Source organism: Varanus komodoensis, unplaced genomic scaffold (genome assembly GCF_004798865.1).
Source record: "Varanus komodoensis strain SLA01 unplaced genomic scaffold, ASM479886v1 scaffold1, whole genome shotgun sequence".
Classification (NCBI taxonomy): domain Eukaryota; kingdom Metazoa; phylum Chordata; class Lepidosauria; order Squamata; family Varanidae; genus Varanus; species Varanus komodoensis.
This window is the reverse complement of record NW_025335268.1, coordinates 134,144,639-134,165,395: the sequence shown is the minus strand read 5'-3', so window position 1 is coordinate 134,165,395 and position 20,757 is coordinate 134,144,639. Positions and strand designations below refer to the sequence as shown.

The 20,757-nt window shown below is 40.0% G+C and overlaps 1 protein-coding gene across 2 annotated transcripts in view; it reads left to right on the top strand.

Annotated features, from left to right (window-relative positions):
* KCND3 (potassium voltage-gated channel subfamily D member 3) overlaps window positions 1-8,464 on the top strand; it is a 299,025-nt gene extending 290,561 nt beyond the window's left edge. For both annotated transcript variants that reach the window (XM_044451627.1, XM_044451622.1), the window contains 2 exons: window positions 3,310-3,554; window positions 8,263-8,464. In XM_044451627.1, coding sequence (XP_044307562.1) covers window positions 3,310-3,554; window positions 8,263-8,464 — 447 coding nt within the window. The remainder of the gene's footprint in view (window positions 1-3,309; window positions 3,555-8,262) is intronic.
* Window positions 8,465-20,757: the final 12,293 nt, after the last annotated feature.

Sequence of the window (20,757 nt, the reverse complement as noted above, 5' to 3'; positions counted from 1 at the left end):
CTGGCAACTGCTATCAGTCCCAAACAACATTGTCAATGGTGAAGGATGATGGAAACTGTAGGCCCAAAAACCTGGAAAGCCACAAGTTGCCTACTCCTGGGTATAGGCTTTTGAGTTATCCAGAACATTTTACCAGCCTATATCCGTTTTCACCAACCTGGTGCCCATCAGATGCTTGGGATTTCAATTCTCATCATCCCCTGAAAGCTGTAGACCAAAACATCTGGAAAGTACAAGGACAGGTAAGGCTGGGTGAGAAGGTAAATAAATAATGCCAGGAAAGAAAAAATGGTGGTTGACAGCTCTAAGATCACTGTCTTAAAATGTAACATAGGACAAGGTTGCAGATTTTCAGATGAGGTCTCTCATGGTTCCTGGTTGTACCTGGAACCACCCCTTGAGCTGTTAATTTGTCAACATTTGTTCACGTGTACTCTTCAGTTTGGGATTAAATTTCCACAGAATGTTCCTTCTGTCTTAGACAGGAGCTGTTTAGGAGTACAAACTGCAGCAATACTTTGCAGTTATATTCAGAGACATGTTCAGGAGTAAATGATATGCTACAGCTATACACTAAAGGAATTCCATCATACTAGATAGAAATGCCATAACACTGTTCCCATTGACAAGTACATTTTAGACCCTGAAGAAAATCCTGGAAGCCTGTTTATAGAATCAGTTGACATATGACACAGGGTAGCAGTCCCCAAACTCAACTTATCCTGTGCTTTACACATTCAAGGCATGAATCAGAGATTAAAGTTAATTTTAAAAGCAGGGGGTGAATAACTCTCAGCATGATGGTTGTGATTCTTATCCTGAACATGCAAGTAAGTGATCAGGTGAACAATGGCACAAAATGTTCTCCCTAGTGAGTATAATACATAGAAATCAAGTACTTGGTGACTGTTCCAAGGCAACCAAGCAGGCTCTTTGGTTTAATAATTAGTTTGGCATTCTTGTAAAAAGGAGTTGCAACCCAAGGAAGAAAAACAAAATCTAAGAACCTAATCTTTTATTTACTGTGCATATCATGCCACAGTCACATGTTGTTCTTTATCTGCACGGCCGCATATGTATTAGAAAAGTGAAGTAAAAATCAATTACACAAATAAATTACATTACACATTTAGAATAGTTTCAGCTGATCATATCAGTTGAAGTAGAGGGCAGAGATTGAAAACTTTAGTTTTCAAAACTAAGAGCAGTTTCAGAGCAGGCATGCTTCTATTGTATGGTGCTCTCGTGCTGGTATATCTTTTGCTCCATACTCATAGGAAAGGATGCATCATCACCTATGGTCTCTTGAGAGTGCTTTGTGTGTATCCCCTGAACCCAAAGCAGGCTTGCACACCTTGTGATCCACCAAACCAACTCGGCCCATCTGAGTCTGGAGTTACAGAAATTAGGGCAGTGCCTAAAAGACAATGTTATGTGGTTGTTGGGTTAGATTTGGCTTAGTAGGTCACCACAGGCCTGAGTCAGCATGTCCCAAGCTTTAGAAAAGGGACAAGTCACTACTATCCTCCAGACATATTGGACTTTGACTTCCATAATCCCTGACAATTGGTCATGCAGGTAGGGCTTATGAGAGTTGTAGTTCAGGACCTGAAGACAGCCTTCTGCAACTTGACAACCGAGGTTAACTAAAGTTGGCAAGTTAGTCAAGAAAGTCTGGGTATTGTAGGACTTTTTCCTGTCTAAACTTGCATAGAATTATGTCCTAAATCAAACTAACAGTTAGTGGGATTCCCCCTTCCTGCCCCAAAACAAAGTTTTAATAAAATACAAGGGTGTATTTGAATCACCATTTCAAAATCTCTCTCCTATTTAAATATTGCTTTTATAATTAAAGTAGGAAAAAAGTTTGGTAAAAGAAAAAGAAAGGGGTTTTTTCCCCCTATCCAGTTTTAGCTCAGGCCTGCACAATTTCTGATGCAAAACTAAATGAATCCTGCTGGACACATATTGCACCCTGCCTGGGCCTGCAAAAACCTGATGGTCTGTTTTTGTGATACCAACCATGCAACACAAAATCATGTTTGTCAAGAACATGTGAATGTAAGAAAAGCCATGCTGGATCAGACCTAAGGTCCATCTAGTCAGCACTTGGTACACATGGTAGCCAACCAGCTGCCCACATGATCCCTCAAGCAAGATGGAATATAGAACTAGGAAACACCATCATAAAATATCTGGCTTAGGCAGTAGTAAAAGCCTATAGTGTTAGGCTTTTAGTACAACCCAGAACAGACTGGTAAACCAGAGGGAAAACTCAGAGGAAACAGGCTGCCAAGGCCTTCCTAAAACTCATGTGAGGGTTCCCCAATGGCAACATATTTCAAAGGTGTGGTCCACTGCTGAAAGGCCCACCTGTGTGCCATCAGAGCCTCTGACTCTGATGTTAAAATGTGATAAGGGTGAATCCTTCAAACAATAAGTATATAAACAATACAGCAATAAAGTACTATATAACCAGGGTTTTAAAATTAACCATACCCACTTATTTCCAGCTATTTCTACCCATGGCAGGCCAAATAAGAAAAAACCCATGTATCTTCCACAGCTTTTATGTCACATGGACCACCACTTGTAGTGAAAAGGCAAGTCCTCAGTTGCATAAATGAGGTGAAATTAAAATGTCTGGGCTCAGTTACGGGCACATCACACGGAAGGAAATTTCCCTGTCATGGGGCAGCCTTCGAGAATGTTTCTAGTGTAACCCTCATGGTACAAATGCAGGTACAGATACTTGATATACTTAAAGTAGTCCCTCTCAGAATGTACAAATGAGGCCATGTGCTGGCTGAGTGACACTCAGGTAAAAATAGGCAGACTGTGAGGTGACAGTCCATTCAGATTTTATGAGAAGCACCACCAACCAAATGCACAAGTTGCTTCTACATTCGCCTCTGGTGGTGACACTTCTTCCTGCTAATGCCTGAGAGAGAACCAGAGCAGAGGAAATGTTTGTGCTACAGATGTGGATGCAACTGGAACATGTGTCCCTCTGTAAATGTGCTTTTCAACATTACAGGTTGTGCCATCAGTCAAATGCTGTCTGTGCCAGATTCTTTGCACATTGTCTTCCAGAAAACCTTCCCATCTTGGTCAGTAGTCAGGAATCCTGAGAGTTAAAGTCCAAAACATCTGGAGAACTACTTTCTGACCATTCTGGTATCTAAGGCACCTTCAGAACAAATACATAAAAGCCCTCTTCAGATAGTTGTGCCAATGGATGGTGAGGGTGTGGGGCTTTCAAAAATATATTGGGGAGTTACTGACATTTGTTGATGTTCTTCCTGACAGAACCATGAGTTCATTGATGAGCAGATGTTTGAGCAGAACTGCCTGGAGAGCTCAATGCAGAATTATCCGTCCACTCGCAGCCCCTCCCTTTCAAGTCACCAAGGCATAACCACCTGCTGTTCTCGTCGCAGCAAAAAGACGACACATCTCCCTAATTCCAGCGTGCCAGCAACCCGGCTGCGGAGCATGCAGGAACTCAGCACCATACACATCCAGTGCAGTGAGCAGCCCTCACTCACAACCAGGTACAGCTGCGGGTGGGCAGGGGCTTCATCTAAGAAACAGGGCATATGTTCAGGTGCTACATAGCCAGGAAGGGACAAGTGATTCTGGGCAGCAGTTCTGCCACTCTGGGTTGGCCTGGGATTCCAGATGATTTTCCAAAGGAGTCCTGCTTGGTCAAGATTAGCAGTGAAGTGCATTTTTTGCCCAAATCTGGAGAAATTTCAAACTCAGTATCCCACCAGGGAACACTGAACATTTGTATGTTGGGTAGGGCACCTTCATGTGGGATGGTGGTTGTCTCGAACTGCAATATTGCCACATCAGCAGGGAAGCAGATGGCTGGTAATCATGAAATGAAGCATCTACACATAACCATTTCTCCAATGCTACATGCAGTAAGCTTTAAAATGGCTGACACATGATGATCAGACATCTTATTCTAGCCTGTGATTTTTGGCAAGATGGTCTTAGGGCAGTCCTCACAATTTGCTATCTCCTGGAAACAGAACATGAAGAGCATTATGTCTCTGGACATTAGAAGAGAACATCATAAGACCACTTCAAGAGGCCCAAAAGTGCAGTAAAATAAATTTACACATTTAAACAGGTAAAACCATTGTATGGCTCGGCCAACTGCCAGGAAGAAGAGAACAAAGCACCTGCTTTTCATGAAGGAGATTCCAGTTAGGGTCATATCTTCAGATATGGCTGCAGAGATTCTGACTGCTCCCAGTCAGTAGAGACAATACTGAGTTTGATGGACTTCTAAGTTCCTATATACAAGCTACTTACCCTGAAGGCTGTACTTCTGTATAGGAACACAGAAGTTGGACTGAGTTAGGCAAGGTCAGTGCTTTTTTTGTAAAAAAAAAAAAAAAAAAAATGGTTCCAGAACTCACCTCTTGGGGTCAGTCACTCTACACACACATAAACATAATGGTCGCCACCAGCAGTAAGCACTTAGCACACGACCACATGACCGATCCCAAGCCGAGCAGCGCCCTCACAATCAGCACCGACACACAAGCAGCCTGCAGGCACTATCTAAATGAACCTGCTACGCCCAACAGGGCGATTCACAATCACTTGGAAAAATCCATCAAAAAAGGGTGCCGGAACACTGTTCCAGTGCGTTCTATGACAAAAATAAGCCCTGGACAAGGTATTATGTACTAGATTTTGATTTCAAAAGCAGATGAGATCTAAAAGAAAGTTTCAGCAGAAGGTGGTCAAATATAGGAAAGAGAAAAATACTGCTAACATATGGTTGGCACAACTATGTGATAAGCAGAAATTTAACAGATGCAGCTTTTCTTGCCAGAGAGGTGCTATGCTGGAGAAAGCTACACCTGTTGAATTATGCCTATCATGAGGCTGTTAAAGTGCACCTATCTGTGTTGGCCTCTTGTTCAGTTAAGAAGTATTAGAAAATATATACTGATTTGACTGTAGATTGTATGGTTTTGCTCAGAAGGGGATGGATAGCATCTGATTTTCATCCCTTATTTATAAAAATTTCAGTGGTAAAAGAAAATCACAGTAACATTTGGAGTGATTTCTTCCTTTCCCACTGAATTTGGTATTTATTTGGGTATCAGCTTCAGCTTATGAACAGACAGGCAGGATAATACCACAATACACCTTACATTTTGGTTAAGTTGTCTCAATCTTTTTTGCTTTAGCTTGTCCTCTCTTTTAAACTTATTCAACTTTCTGGGAGCTCCCCTGCCCAACTGTGAGGATCAGCAAGTATCTTTTCAGATAATTATGTGTGTGCAACTTGATTCTATGTGCAAAGACCTGTGGAACAACACTTGCACAATCCATGCTAAGAAAAAGGGGATAGTATTAGTTCTCTGATCTCCTGCATGCAAGGAAACCACATACAAGGAAGCACTACTGGAATACAGCACTAGTGCTCTTCAAATCAATTCAAATGACAGGGACTGTTACCCATACAAACACAATGTAAATTAATGTGGATACTCTGAATGCTAGCAGGCATTCAGTCGGCCCATGTCTTGGTTGTTCTATGTGCTTCAGGATGCTTCTTCCCTCTAGAACCTGGGAGAGAAAGGATGCGTCCACACATCACAACAACCCACCCTGCAAATGAGCTACACATGTAGACAGCCCTTTCAACATGCCCAAATATCACACCGGAGGAACTGTCACTGGATCACCACCATTTTGTTTATATGCCCCAAATATAATGAACAAGTTTGTAGTCAAGTCCACATGTGTGCACTTTAAGATGTCGGAAGTGACTAGCCTCACCTTGTCAATTGTCTTGGCAAGTGTCCACCATCAAAGTGTAGCAAGCATCCATCATGTATTTTGACCCAGTGCGACTATAAACAGGTTTATCTTTAACTTTGTTTCTCTCCTGACTGCTGTTGAAAGGTGAGATGTCAAGGGAAAGCTAAGCCATGAGTGGTCTTTGCATGAAAGAAAATGTGGCCAGTAGATCACCCTCCATTTATTTTGGCTGGATCTGACACTTGTCTGATCTTTTCCTGAATGTGCTCAGGAAAGGAATGCTATAGGAGCACGGGGCATTGACAGATAGCTGTCAAAATTCAGTCTTCCTTTGACAGTGAATTTTTTGACAGGGCCAATCAGTGCTTTTTCACAGGGACCTATACATGTCCTGTGCCTTAGTATCAGTGGGGTGATTGACACTGCTTGTGGCCAAGACAAGCTAGCCAAGAGCAGCAAAAGTCTTTTGCCCCTCTTGCTATGTGGCACACTATCAATTTCCCTTGACCACCAGTGGGAATTGGTCATCTGGCTTCAGATGAGACACCAACCCATTGCAGACCCAATAACAGCTAGAGAAAGCCATGGGATGTCAGGATGGCTGTTGTCTGTGAAGAAGCTACACTGTGGGAAGCAGTACTGGGTTCTCACAACACAACAGCCACCTGGGATGGGTTGCGATGTCATAGGCTTTCATGTCATGGAAGTCACACATTTTGAGGCATTTGCACTCCTATCTGAGCAGTTTAAGAGCCACTGATTCGGTCTGAGTTTGAGCTACATTTATGAATCTCACTTAGTAAAAATCAGTCATACTGTCTAATGGCTTCTTACATTTCTCACTAGCAAATAGATCCAGCTTTCCATGGGCTAGAATAGCCCTTAGCTTGCAACACAAAAAACCTTCAAGCAAGTGTATGATCCAGTGATGTGAATCTTGACTCTTATTCCAAGAGCAGGCACAATCAACATTCCCAATAATTCTGCATCTCTGACTGCATCTTAAATGTTATAAGAAGTCAGTGGGTATCATACTGTGATTTCCTACAATGATTGAGATTTCAAGAGGGGATCAGCTTTATGAGTCACTCAAAAATTCCAGTCAGGATTTCAAATTAAAAGAGTTCTTTGTCTTTGCAAAGGCCAGCCCCCTGTGTTTTTAAATGCTGGACTCCAGCAGCTAGGCACTTGCCTGGAGAGCAACCTTATCATTGCCATTCCATAATTAATCATAGGCAGTAACTGAAGCAGATCTAATAGAAACGTTTCTAGCTGACAAGTCCTCAAGACTTCTGCAGTGAGACACTTGCTGGGTAGGAGAGAGAAAAAACGACAATGAGATAGCCTAGAATATCTGCATGATGTAGAAATGCAAAGCTATTTAACAGTAAGGCTTACTTAACCATTGAGTTGAGTATTCAGCTTCTCGACTCAACAAGACTAGACTGCCTGCTGGAGCTTACTTTTCAAAGTGGATAATGAATCTGCTTGTTCAGCTATTGGAGCTTTGACTATTGGAAGGTATAGAAACATAATAAATGAAATCAAATGCTCTCCCTTGTTAAGGTCCCCTTTGAAGTCTTTCTGGATGACATTCATACATCCATCAAATAGAGTAGGGTTGGTCACTGCATCCCCTTTTTTAGTCGATGGATTTAGAGTGGCAACCTTTTTAGATACCTTGCTTCTTTCACACTTGCCTGGTCAGAGATTCACTAATGGGACAAGCTGAACCAGAAATTCTAGTCTGAAGTGAGAAAATACAAAAAACTTTTCTGGACAGGAATCCCCCAAATGCTGTGTTTTGTTATTTACATCTGACTTTGGGAATGCATCAGCGCTATTACTACCACTTTATCAAGCACTCATGTTTGTCTCCTACCACACTCTAACTCCTACCGGTTTTATTTATTTATTTATTTATTTACTTACTTACTTACAGTATTTCTAGGCCATCCATCTCTTCCGTCTCTGGATGGCTTACATTCTCATATGGGGTTCACTGTATAGGTTTAACCTATTTTTTACATCTTCTCGCAAAGACAGAGAGCATATATTACAAAGAGAGATGAAAGAAATTTGTTCACTTTGTATTTTAATGCAAGCTCATGACATTTCACATTTTAAGACCAACACACACACAAAACTTGAGTTACTCTTCAAAAGTCACTGAATTTTGCAATTCATTTAAAAATGTAATGTGGTTCTGTTGAGCAAATAGTTTGCAAAACTGTGTATACTAGGAAAAAGTATATACTTTGTACATGTGCCAAGAAATGTGCAAAAAATGTGTGAAAGTGTTCAGGCAAGCTTTAAAAAAATTCTCAGTGTTTGGAAGACTGGAAAACTGAAATAAACAGGTTCTTCTGACCCTACTTATAAGTATATCCAAACCTTGGAATGAGCAGCAGCTTTAATCTTCACATCTCCTCCTTCAGAAATCCTTTTTAAATGCCTTTTGTCTTATAGTCGCTCCAGCCTAAATATGAAATCGGATGATGGGCTGAGACCGAACTGCAAATCCTCCCAAATAACAACAGCAATCATCAGCATCCCGACACCCCCGGCACTGACACCTGAAGGTGAAAGCAGGCCTTCCCCCTCCAGCCCTGGCCATTCTACAAACATTACTGCTGCTAGCAGCAACATTGTCAAGGTATCGGCTTTGTAAGGCTGTGTTGGTCAAAGGGGGCAGCTCAGACAGCCAACATTTGTTTCCCTTTCCCCACCTCCATGTTCCTTCTTTGCTGCAAATTGTGCCTAGATGGATGGCTGATGGACAGCTAGACCAACCCGACCAACATCTCTGAAATAATCATGGAAGCCAAATGGGCCAGCTTCCTTCAAACTCACTGTTCATGCTGCAGAGTGAGCTGAAAATAAACTGGAAGTTGGTAGGATGTGGGGGGCGGTGAAAGAATCTCTGTGTATAAACCAGAAGGAGCCTCAATCCAGGGTACAGAGCAAAGAAAGTGGGAAAGAAGTCCTGTCATAGCTACAAGGAAGTCAATAAAGAAGCAGAATTATAACACTGTGTATCTCAGCACCTTTTTAAAGGTTTTTAATGGATAATATTTATTCATGTGGAAATGACTGAAAAAGGTGACAAAATAGATTTTGTTATTCCCCCTCCATGCAGCAGGATCTTTAGTCAACCAAAACCACACATTTTCTTTCTTTTATAGCTGAAGGTGTAGAAAAAGCCGCCAACTTGTCACAGGAATTTAATTTTCATCCTTTTCTGCGTGTGTGCATGTGTGCAAGCAAGTGAGCAAGAGAATCACAAAACTGGCACACTTCGACTTCAAAATATCTGAGCACACTTTCCTGTTTCTGGGCTCAACCCTGCAAAGACGTACTGTTTGCATGGTTCACAACATGCTTCAAGTAATGCCTGAAGAACTACTGGTTCTACCCACTGTGCATCTGTTCTTGCATGTCTTTGCAGGCTTCAGCCTTTAGTTTGCAGTAGCAAAGCAGATACCTGCATGCATGCAATCAAACACACACAGGCACCAATAAAATTCTCATTGTGTTTGGCATTTTTTCTTAAAATGTTTTTGTAATTGCCTTTAATTCAACACAAATTGCAGTTGCAAACAGTGTATTTGTCTGCTAATTATTGTCTGTGGAAAAAAATCATATTCATGGGGGTGGGAAAAGACAGGCTTTGGTAGTATACACAATTTTTTGCTTTTTTAAAAATTATTTTGTTATCACTGGCTTGTAAAGAGTGTGACTAGATTAACTAGTTCTGTATTTTTAAAAGTTTAAAAAAGTAAGCCTGGGGGGGATTTAATTTTTTTATCTTGTACACAAATTTCAAAGATAGCAAAATCATTCAAAACAACTGCGCAGGATGTTTAGAAATACTTGGTAACCTATGCCCATGTTTTTCCCTCTGTTTTATATGTGTTTCTTTGATAGTAACGGAAGTGTCTCCCAGTGTATAATAGTGGATCCGTCCTTGGCAGGATCACTTGAGGAGCCAAACATTTTGCATGGACTGACAGCGTGTCTCATTTTGTAACGCAGTCCTATGGCTCTTACTGACAGCTTCTGGGTTGCATCAGCTTGATGGATAGAGCAATTTAATGATTTCTGACTTTCCCTCACTAAAGCATCATTTCCTGTAAGAGAGGAGGACTGCCTCTAGATTTTGGGGTTGTACTTTATATTAGAGTACCATTTCTAATCAATTTATAAAACACAGTTAATAGATGTTTTAAATAATATGTATGTTTCAAAATAGTTCACCAATTGTTAAATATTGTTATACTGTTTAGAAAGTTTAGGACTGTGGGTTATAACCATCTTTTAGGTTTTCCATCAATGGTCTCCCAATGGATTTTCCCTGGCTCCAACCTGTATGAACTCCATCCATGCTGACAGGCTTATACTAATGCAGAGTTCAGTTGATTGTGCCCTTCTTTTGTCACAAAGCTGAGTAATTCATTCCACTTTTGGACTCATTTAACCTTTGGTGCATACATGAGCAATTTGAAACCTCCAGATTTTTTAGCCTACAACTCCCATCATCCTTCATCATTGGCTGCACTGCCTAGTGCTAATGAGAGTTGTAGGCTAAAACATCTGGAAGAATGCCACAAGTTGTCCACCCCTATTATAGTTTATGCTTTGTCCCTTTTCCAAACATGTTTTAGGTTGTTCACATCGGATTATCTTTTTCCAGCCTTGCTTTTATTTAAAACAACTACTCAAATCTATAGCCCAGATTATTTTGCACTGGAAATTGCATTACTGTGAAAAAAGAGGGAGACGAGGGGCTTTACAAACTCATCACAATGTTCAGAAAATAAACAGTTCCACTTTAAAAAGTCATTTTCAGATTTCAGGTTTTCCTTTATTACCATGAAAGTTGCAGACACTGAACAAATAGCCTTTACAGAAGAAACAAACATACAAGGGGAAAAAGAGCCAACTCTAGAGTAGCATACCTTTTAGCCTGGGGCATGGAAACTCAGGCCTATGTGCCAAAACCAGCCTTCTTGGAATCCCAAATTATCCATTGGTTCTCTAGAAGGCCATATCCCCTTTTCTGGATTCTTGGTGATTTCCTGACTTGTACCACTTTTCCCACCCCTGTAAGGCTGAAATATGCCTCCTAAGCTCAATTACTAGCAGTAAAAAAAAAAAAAAAAAAAAAGCTAAAATATGCTCTTTTTACATCTATCCTTCCTGTTTTGTTTTAGCTCTGTGCACCACTGGAATACAGTTCTTGAAGACTTCTCAAAAGTTGAATTCAGCCCTCAAGCTGAATGAGGTTCTATACTCCAATTTAGCTAATCTAAAACTAAAACTGTGAGTAGCATATGACCACCAGCTAACCACAGCCCCATTTCTATGTTAACTGTTTACTCAGTAATTTTACAGCACAATATTTTTTCAAACTGGCTCTCTTCCAAGAATCCATACTATTTTGAACTAGTAAACAAGAAATTCCTGTGCATCAACTACTGGCACACTGAGTACAGGATGTAATTTCAGTTCATGTAAGATATTGCCAAATCAGTTGCACCCAAACTGTGGCCCTGCACTAAGTTACTGTGCTATTTAAAGCATTCACTTGCGTTGGTGTCTTGTAGGAAAAGAATAGTAATGGTGGACATTCTGTGAACCTGTCCATTACCAGGCCTTCTTCTCAAGTGAGCTCTGATAAACCTCAGTAGGGCTGCAGAATTCCAAATAATAATGTTAAAACTGGTATTCTAATAACATGAGACAGACCTTAATTTCTGCCTAGACTTAGTCCAAGACGTTTCTTTCAATACCAGGGCTGTCTTCAGACTAGTGAAATATTACTGAAGAAGGCTGTTCCTTGGAGTCTCTTCAGAGTAGTGTGTACCCACTACTAAGTCAGTCCCACACACCTGGGAAAAATACATTTCTGGGCCTGAAAATGTGGATCAGTAGGTAAACTTTAGCCCTGGCAATCCAGTTTTAGAACTTCAGCACTGCATGGTTTTTGAGTCCAACTTTTTCATGACTGCTCTGGTGATTCCACCAAAATTTGCTCCACTATGCCAGTGAACTCCATTTTACTTCTGAGATCTCCTTTGTGTTACTGGTGCACAGCCTATGACAACAGACCATCAGGCTCACTGTGATGTCTAATCTGAATAGTCCTTTGCTTCACCTGACTCCACTACACTTTACTAGACCTTATCAATCAGCTCCTTCCTTGATTGCAGCTCGATCCTCCACTATTTTTGACATACTACAGTGACTTTTCTTCTGTACAAAAGAAAGCTAAAGAACAAGACAATTTGCACCACAGTGCATTTCACACCATTAGTAGAAACAAGCAAAGTATGGTGTAGGACGTTGGATTACATACCCACTAGAAGAAAAGTCTGAGCCTATAAACCCACAGTCCAGCTCTTTTATAGAAAATCTTTCCTCCAAGCCCTTACTGTCTCCCAAAGCCAATGAGGAACTGGAGCTCTTAACTAGTCCAAATGGCCTGTGTTTTCCCACAGGATTAGAACATCTCTAGCTCTGCTGCTTCCTTGCAATGTGGCACAACCCTTCTTAATGCAGGACCATTGCATAGAAATGCTAGTTTGCATCAATTGTTGATGCCCTGTGCTTATAAAGAGACATTGAGCTGTGTATGTTATTACTCCATTAACCACTGCCATCCAACATTGCCATCTGTAATGAACAGCATCTGCAGAATGCTTAAGCTCTTGCCAAGCAACATTCATCTTGCCTAAGAGATGCAGAAGTTCTAACAGTCCCCATCATCTCCATACCACATTAGACTTTTAGCTTGCAATACTTGTACAGTTAGTTTGTTAAAATCTCACTGACTTCAATGGAGTTTAAGTAACATTGGTGCAAATTTGTAGCCTTGATCATTTTTAATCATGGCCGGCATCCAATGTTTTACCACTGTGAATTGAAGGACATTCCATTTAGCTGAAAATTGCTTTCATGGAAAGTGTTGAAAAGGGTTCTTCCATGAGTGCAATAATCCTTCCATGAGTGCAATAACCTTTCTATGAATGTAAGGTCCTTCTGTTCAGGGAACAAAATACTGAATAATATCCAATAGCTTTAGTCTGAGGAAGAAAAAAGCAGCAATAGTTTGATGATCTGGTGGTTGTGGAGAGAAAAAAAGTCATTTTCCTGTCATCTACCACTTTGGCCTCATAGCTAACTACAAGCAGCATGTTTTCTTGATTTCCATTGCCTTGTCTCACAAACCCATTGGTCCTTTGTCTTTTCCATCTGGCTCTGCAACTTCATTTCTTCACATTATTGGCATTGGACTTGACAGTTTACTTTGTACAACTTTATTATTTTTCATTAGCAGATTGGTGCAATTAATTGAGTTGGGTTCATATAAGTTGCACTTCAATCTCATTGAAATCAGATTGCTTTAAAGTAGACTTGACTAACTCGTCGTATTGAAACCAATGGAACAAAATCATGACTAACTTGTTGAGTCAAGCTGTTGTCCATAGAGTAACACCAGTATAGACCTTGTGTTCTGCTGCTTTGCATTTGTGGCATCCTGCCCTGTAAGCATCTCACTTGAGCACCAAATTCTAAAACTATACTAATTCCAGTTTTACTAGTGTCAATGGCCATGACCCAGACCTTCCCTTTACATCTGCAAAGAAACAATGAGGTATGGGAATTCCATTTCTATCCACAGAACATCCCTTTGTTTTTAAAAAAGAAAGGAGAGGCCCCTGATCTCTATGGGTATATCAGGATTGAAAGATCACAAACAATGGATATTGTCCACACACTTCTAGTTCTACTCTTTTAAGCATATGTTTAGTACCTACTGAAATTTTGAAGTGCTCAACTTTGGTTCTATCATTTCTAATAGGAACACGGATGGAATATCTCCAGCCCACCAGTTCTCCATTCAACCTTCTGGCTTCTCACCCAGGCCCCACCTAGGAAGAGCACTAGGAAAGAGTCTGCTCTTCTCATTGATCTTTTTCCTTTCTCCATGCACAGAGACACATGGAGCAACTGTTCTGTGCCTTTTGTCTACATGGAGAAAAGATTTTGATGAGGTCAAGAATGGGGCTTCTGCTTCCTAACATCTTCTGAACCCAGTAAGGAGTACAAGGAGGCAATCCAGTCTCTGAAGCTGACTCACCCCATGCACTTATTTTAAAATCTAGAAAGCACCACCTAAGTCTTACTTAGTATAGCTCTTTTAAGTATGTTTATAGCTGTTTTGCTATCAACTGAAAAAGAGCTAAACAGACAACATGTTAATCTGGCCAAAATCTCTGCCCTCAAATCTGATTTAGTAAGTTGTACTGTACTAACAAATGTCTTTGCCTTCACCCTAACTAGCTCAACCGCAGATCCAATTCAGTAGACTATACCGAATTCTTCTCTTCTTTATATAGAAATCTGTCTTGTACTTTAATATTTCCAACCGAATTGCCCTTTCTCTTTCAAAACCATTAATGGGGCAACTCTATCCATAACTACTCAGAGTAAGTGCTGCTAAACTCAATGGCACAACCCCTAGATATGTGTGCTTAGCAGCAAGTGAGGGACTTGTGACCCTTCAGAACTGTTGGTCTACAATTCCTATGACCTCTGATCATTAGCAGCACTGGCTAAATTTATGGGAGATGTGGGTCGAAACATCTGGAGGGGCTTCCATGGTGTCCAAAATTGCATCCTAAAGGAAAGAGAGAGAGAGAGAGAAGGGGAGGCGGGGTCTTCACCCAAAAGTGAACAGCAATAAAAGAAGAAATTGATTCAAAATTCTGATTTCCTATATGCACAATTTTTTTAATATGGGGAGATGGTTTCAATTATATGACGCCTGTTTTGATGTGCATATTTCCGATAGACTAATTATTTTGATCCAATGATAATTAACATTGTTCTCTTCCCTTCCAAAACCCCAAAATCAAGCTGCCTCCTCTTAACTCAGGTTTTCAATAGCAATGGCCACAGACAGCATGTCTGCGCCAGTGAAGAACTCCTGCTAGATTGGGTTAATGACTAGGGCTGCATTTCTGTATACCTCAAATCTTTATTGCTAGCCAAAGCCATCACTAATAATTCAAAATACAATAAAAGGAGGGCATATAATGTTCAAAATATAATTAAGATTTAGCCTAACATAATCCATTACATTCTATATTTCTTTCTCTCAATCTCTACACACACACACGCACAAATATATACACCATATATATTACAATATGGTAAAGGCAACATGGAAATGACTGAAACACTCCAAAATGCAAAATAATTTAATAACTATATAAGAATGAAAGAAACCTAAATATTTGCAATAACCATTGTTAACAAAAATTGTTCTGATGCCAGAAGTATTAGCAAGAAAAGCAAAGCAAAGCAAAGCTCTGCCCACTTGTGATTGACACAACCAGTAAACATCTCTCCTTTATTGTGTACAGTCATAGGGACAATCAGTGATATGAAATTAAACCCACTTTATTTAGAACCATAAGTAACAGAAACCTAGCTAAATATAATTATCTACAGCAACTAAGTACCCCCTGCATGTTTTGGACTTCAGTTCCCATCAGTCCTGGCCAACATGGCCAATTGTTGGAGACTATGGAAATTTCCAACATATCCAGAGGGCCCCTGCTTTGCATACTTACCTAGGAATAAGTGCTATTGAACATAGTTAGGCTTCCTTCCAGTTAACCATGCTTAGGATTGTACTGTACATCTGTTGACCAAAACTCTTGAATTCTGATTGTAACTAACTGGACTCTTGGAATAGGTCCCTCTGACTTTCTAATATCTCAATTTATTAACCTGTACAATGCAGGTGCTTCTAAAAATCATCTCCTATCTGCTTTATTCGTAAATTCAGAAACAAGTGATTAATTAAAATAAGAAAAACTCTTTGCTAAGCACACAAAACATTTTTGGCAGCAGTATGCCAAACAATGTCCTACCATACATACCAGAACCTATGGAAAATGTTAATCTTTAAAGACACTAGACAAATTGTAGGAATATATTAATACCAGTTAGTCACGTTTGTCAACATCCTTAAGCTTAAAGACTGACATCAGGCTAAAATCTAACAGAAGGAACAGTGGACTCTGTCTGTACTGGGTGATGTTGTACTCTGGAACATTCAGCTACAACAGAGTAGGCCTATGGTCCCTTACAGTTAGACTGGAGCCCATCTGAAGAAGGCACATACCTTGAGTGGATGATTCCTCAAGATGTCAGAGATGAATGTTGGTGTGGAAAAGGGGCCTGCAGGTCAAGTTGTCTTCTCCAACTCCAACCTGAGTGTCTAGCAAGTGATGATGGGTGCTTCCATTCTCAAGTGAAAAATTCAGGAAGCATGGGACTAGATTTACTGTTGACCTAACCTAACAAGACAGTTCTTATATTCTCATCAAAATGATTATAGATTAAGCAGTCATGGGACCAAATGACAAATCAACTTCCTCAAGTATTGCTTCTAGTTAATGGTATCTTAATTTTGTGCATGTGCCCATGTGCGTGTATTGCTTTTCATTCTCCTGTGGATTATCACTTGTTATGGCAAGTTAAAATAGCCATGCAAGTGCAACATTAAGATCCACACTGTATCCTTTTCTCAGTTCTCTGTTGTGACCACGACCAGAATTTCAGCTGGCTCCATGGACCAATGAAATACATTACAGAATATGTGTGATGGTATATTTTTGATAACCAGTGAGACATTCCAATGCAATGGTGTTTGCATTAGAAGTTTTCTGTTGTTACCAGATTTTTCTCTCAATTGTATTATTTTCTATTTTCATACTCTAAATGGGCTTTGCTTACAATACATCACAACTGAGACAAAATGTACTGTACAAAACTGCAGGTAGATTCATTTGAGAAAAACTTTCTAAAGAATCCTAAGTTTCCTGTTGTCTTCTTTTGGAACTGTAGTGCATATGTTGAAACTTGTATATCATTTACAGTACTGCGTCTTGTGCCACTGCTGTACCTGATGTATCCAATCTGGATTAAATGGAATATGTGCCACAAAGCACGGAACTCTTGCTGTAGTTTTCTTTAGCTGGTGTCATTAATGAGATCAAGTTAGTTATCCCAAACTCAGAGGCATCAAAGACCTGCTTGATATGACCAAAGATCCATCTGCTGTAGAATCCATTCTATTCCAAACAACATCGGGTCAGAATAATCCAAGAGGTCCACCAGTCAGTAGCAGCCAACGTCCTCCCAGGAACCAGTATTCAATGAAATACTGCCTTTCTCTATGGGCATCCTATTTCACCATCAGAATATTATCTGCTTTAGACACACATACTGCAGCCCACCACAGCTTAAACCATCATCACCCATTTGATTGTGCAAACTTTTGTCTGTCTTGGACTATTGCCCATCAACTTCTTAGGTGACCTAAAGTACCATTAGCATTATGAAAAATGCAAGAAAGTGGACTCACTATCCACTTTTTCCACACTATGTATAGTTTTATAAACCCATTAAACTGCAATCCTCTGAAAGCCTATTCAAAAGTAGGCCCAAAGGTCTTTCAAGGAATTATGTATCGGATTGGATAACAGTGTGACCTTATGCATATCTATGCAGGATTCCCATAGTATTAATACTTGATCCCATTAAATGGAATAACTCTTTAAGATTACAAGCTTCTCATTAAGATTTACTTTCAGAAAAGTACATGTAAAATTCTAGCCTTAGTTGACCCATGTGACGAATTCATATCCTTCAGTTTGAGGTCCAAAGTCATATAAGGCTTTTGTAGGTTAACAGCAGCACTTTCAAATCAACTCAAAAGCATACATGTAGCCAACACAAGGTGACCAGCCTTCATATTATATGTTTGGACCTTCTGGATAGATTACTGAAAACATTCCTGTTCAAATATTGACATTGTTGGGCCACCAGTCAAAGCTGTTAGAAGACATCCTGTGCCACTGAGGTCACTTGGATCTCAAGTGGCAAAGATGGCTCAAGGAGGACCATAAGCCATGAACTTGGCCCTTCAAGGGGTATACAACCCCATCTGGAAAAAAGTTGAACACCCGCCAGCTGGTCAGAAGCATCACAATCTTGTCTGGACTGAGCTTCACATTGTTAGTCCTCATCCATTATTACAACCAGGCATTGTATTAGCACATCCATTGCTGTACCTGATGGAGATGAAAGAGGAGATCTGTGTGTCAACAGCATACTCCAGAACTCCAAATGACCCCACAGTGGTTTCATGCTGATGGTGAATAGTGTGGGTAGCAAAACTGACACCTGGGTAAGTACATGCTGGGAATCCACAGGGCTAAGCTACATTCCCACCACCTTCTGAAGCTGGCCACCTGGGGAGACAGTGCAACTGCGCACCCAAGGCTATCCCTGACCTGCCCATGGAATACTCTGCTTCAGTTCTACATCTATCTTTCCATAGCTGTGGCAGGGGACCTTTGTTCTATTGGTGAATTAGCAACTGCATTCTCAGATAGACTAACAGTACATTTGAACAATTCTGCAGAGCTATGCAGGCACTCCAAATGTTCCTACACTATCAAATTAGTTGAAATACTTTTCTTGCAACCATTCAACTATTCATTTAGGGATAAATGAAAGCCTGTGAATAGGTACTGTGTTTTCTCAATCTTTGTAGAGCACCTAGAAAATATTAGGCACTTCATAAATATTTGATCCTTTTCCAATGCCTATAGTGAAAATGCATATACTGTATTGAAAACATTGAACATTTGCCATTTCGGTATAGCATGTATCTTGAATATTTACAGAACTAGTAGTTTAAAAAGTTATTTAAATATATGTTGGTTTCATTATTATAGTAAGAGAATATACTTGGCCTTGACTGGTTCAATATTCATATTTAGAAAGTTCTAGAGTCAGAAATGTTACTTCAGGTGACATAAAATTCAGGTAATAAATATGTAAGTAGCTTACAGATGTCTATTCATTAATAACTGATCAACGAAGAGCAGCAGAAGAGGAAATCTAACCTGAGGTGTAAAGTGAAATATTCCTTTGGAAAGTAAAGGGAGAGCCCAATACAAGCAAAACTGAAAAGTAGATCATTCTAGTGTTGCCACTGAACAAGGAATATATATTATACTAATCATGTTGTCATATTGTTTTCAATTGTTATAAGCCATATATCCCACCAGATGGCATAATTTTTTCTCTTTCCATTATAAAGCAAAAGTATGGTTTATAATAGCTAGCAGGAGCGCTATATTGAAAAGTTACCTTAGTTAAATACTAGCACAGCATCACACTTGGCAAGTACTTACTGCTTTGCTGATCAGAACAAGAATGCTTCCAGTGTAGCATTTGTAAGCAGCCAACCCAATGCTTGTAAAAGCTTCAAAGCTTGTCAATGCAAGGCAGTTCAGACCCCCATTTATCCCAAGCCTCCAGAACTCCAAAGACTCTCTGATATGGTCCTTGGTGTTCAAATTGTTCACCTCTGCTTCATCTTATTCCACACTTAAGATGTAAATTTTACATTTCAAGATTTGAAGGAATCAAATACCAAGTGGCACTCCAACTGGGATCTCCTTTTCTCCTTGGGTTCTAGCAGTAACCTAGAAATACTGCTTCCCTCAAGCAGACTGTCATTCACATAAAGAAAACTGCTGCATGATCAAAGTTGCTGTGCAGGGTATGCATGGGTACCATGAGTCTTGCAGATCTCTGATGCACTAGACAAGCAAATCTGAGAGCTAAACTGGATACAAGGACCTGAGTTTAGACCATCCGTGATTTTAACAAAAGCATCCAGTGGATAATGTCCCACCAAGTCCAATTGCACCACCATTTATCTAGTCAGGCCTTGAGAGAAAAAAATAAATGTTTGCACTTTGATAACCATAAACAGCAAAGTAGGCTCCATCATTGTGATCACACATTATCATACAGGCACAGTACTCTAATGCAGTTACCTTACCCATAAGCATCCCCATTCATTTAAATAGGGTAGGTGCTTCTGGGCATGTAAAGTGAATAAATAAATGGGCAGTCTTCATTTGTACAGAAATCATATGCAGACTATGGAAATTTAGCCTGGGACATGTGACTATCCTCTTTTGCGGTGCCATGAATTAGGTTAACTGAACAAAGTTAACCACCAACGTAACTGTGCACAGGGAAGAGAAGTCAAACTGTAGCAACATCTGAATTAACAACATTGAATTAACAAAATGAGATAAAGAAGACTGTACAGCATTACTCATACATTTACCAACTGAGCCCCACATTGTGTCATGATTTAAGATAGAGTATCTGAAACAAAGCAGGGCAATTCATTTTGCGTTAATATATGTAATTTCATTTCTAATTGAAGTTCTCCCTTATGCATTGCAGGCCTGATATTGGTACCTGATGGAGGATAGTCTAATTATATGAGCTTCATATGCTCTATGTATAATTAAAAATATTTCCCATCACATGGCCAATCTAATCTACATCTGGAAGGATTAGCTATGCAGTTTTCATTAATTTTTATTTAAATCAGCAATGTGCACTGAGATATGAAATTGTGTTGCCGCTAAACAGATGAAGCAACTACAATTGCAGCTCAGTAGGGTCCATAGCATTTACTGACAATCAATAACTAGGAATTATGAGTGAAGAGCTACAGAGCACATAATTTCAGCAAATTCCCCAAAATTCATCAGATGCTGGCCGTGCCTTTTATTTTCAAAAGGTTCCCATGACAGCTAAAAATGAATCTGTGTGATAGAGCAGCTAAATACCCTCAAAACAAAACTCACTGGGTGTCTCTGATTCTAGGTCAATTGCCACCAGTCTAATGTTGCTTCAGGGTTCTTCTGAGGGGAACACTAAGGGGCAGGAAATAGATGCATGCAGTCAACCTTCAGTAAAGAGAACAAAACATGTGATAAAAAGGTATGCTGTCTATTAAACACGCACACGCAGAGAGAGAGAGAGAGAGAGAGAGAGAGAGAGAGA